This window comes from Phaethon lepturus, unplaced genomic scaffold (assembly GCF_000687285.1).
Source record: "Phaethon lepturus isolate BGI_N335 unplaced genomic scaffold, ASM68728v1 scaffold43307, whole genome shotgun sequence".
Classification (NCBI taxonomy): domain Eukaryota; kingdom Metazoa; phylum Chordata; class Aves; order Phaethontiformes; family Phaethontidae; genus Phaethon; species Phaethon lepturus.
This window is the reverse complement of record NW_010554832.1, coordinates 2,021-2,476: the sequence shown is the minus strand read 5'-3', so window position 1 is coordinate 2,476 and position 456 is coordinate 2,021. Positions and strand designations below refer to the sequence as shown.

The window sequence follows — 456 nt, the reverse complement described above, 5'->3', positions numbered from 1 at the left end:
GGAATGCACTCATTTGGCTTAGGGGTCCTCGATGTCGAGAAACTCTTGCTTGGGGGGGGCCATGCCACGGTACCAGGCACACGAACCGTCGCTCCTCTTGATGCAAGCATAGTGCTTTGCCTGCCGCCCATCCACGTTGTTCTTCTCCATCGCCCAGTCTGTCCAGAGACATTCGTCCGAGGAGGAGACGAAGCAGGGGATGGAGAGGCAGCGCGAGATCTGTGCACAACAGAGACTGTCACCAACCACCCCGACGGGGGAACGCTGGGGTGGAAGGAAGCAGCACGGGGCAACTGGGGCTGGTAGTCCTCCACGGCTCTGCTTCATCCACCCCCCCAGCTCTGGACCAGGGATGCCAGGCTGCCCCTTCCCTGTGGAGCACAGTGGGGACGTGACCCTGATGTGGGGAGACTGAGGGAACCCCTGGATGCAGTTCCCAGGGTTGGCCTCGGTTCC

The 456-nt window shown here is 61.8% G+C and overlaps 1 protein-coding gene across 1 annotated transcript in view; it reads right to left on the bottom strand.

Moving 5' to 3' along the window:
• TIMP2 (TIMP metallopeptidase inhibitor 2) overlaps positions 1–456 on the bottom strand; it is a 1,457-nt gene continuing 1,001 nt past the window's right edge. The window contains exon 4 of the mRNA XM_010291975.1: positions 1–219. Coding sequence (XP_010290277.1) covers positions 19–219 — 201 coding nt within the window. The 3' untranslated portion in view covers positions 1–18. The remainder of the gene's footprint in view (positions 220–456) is intronic.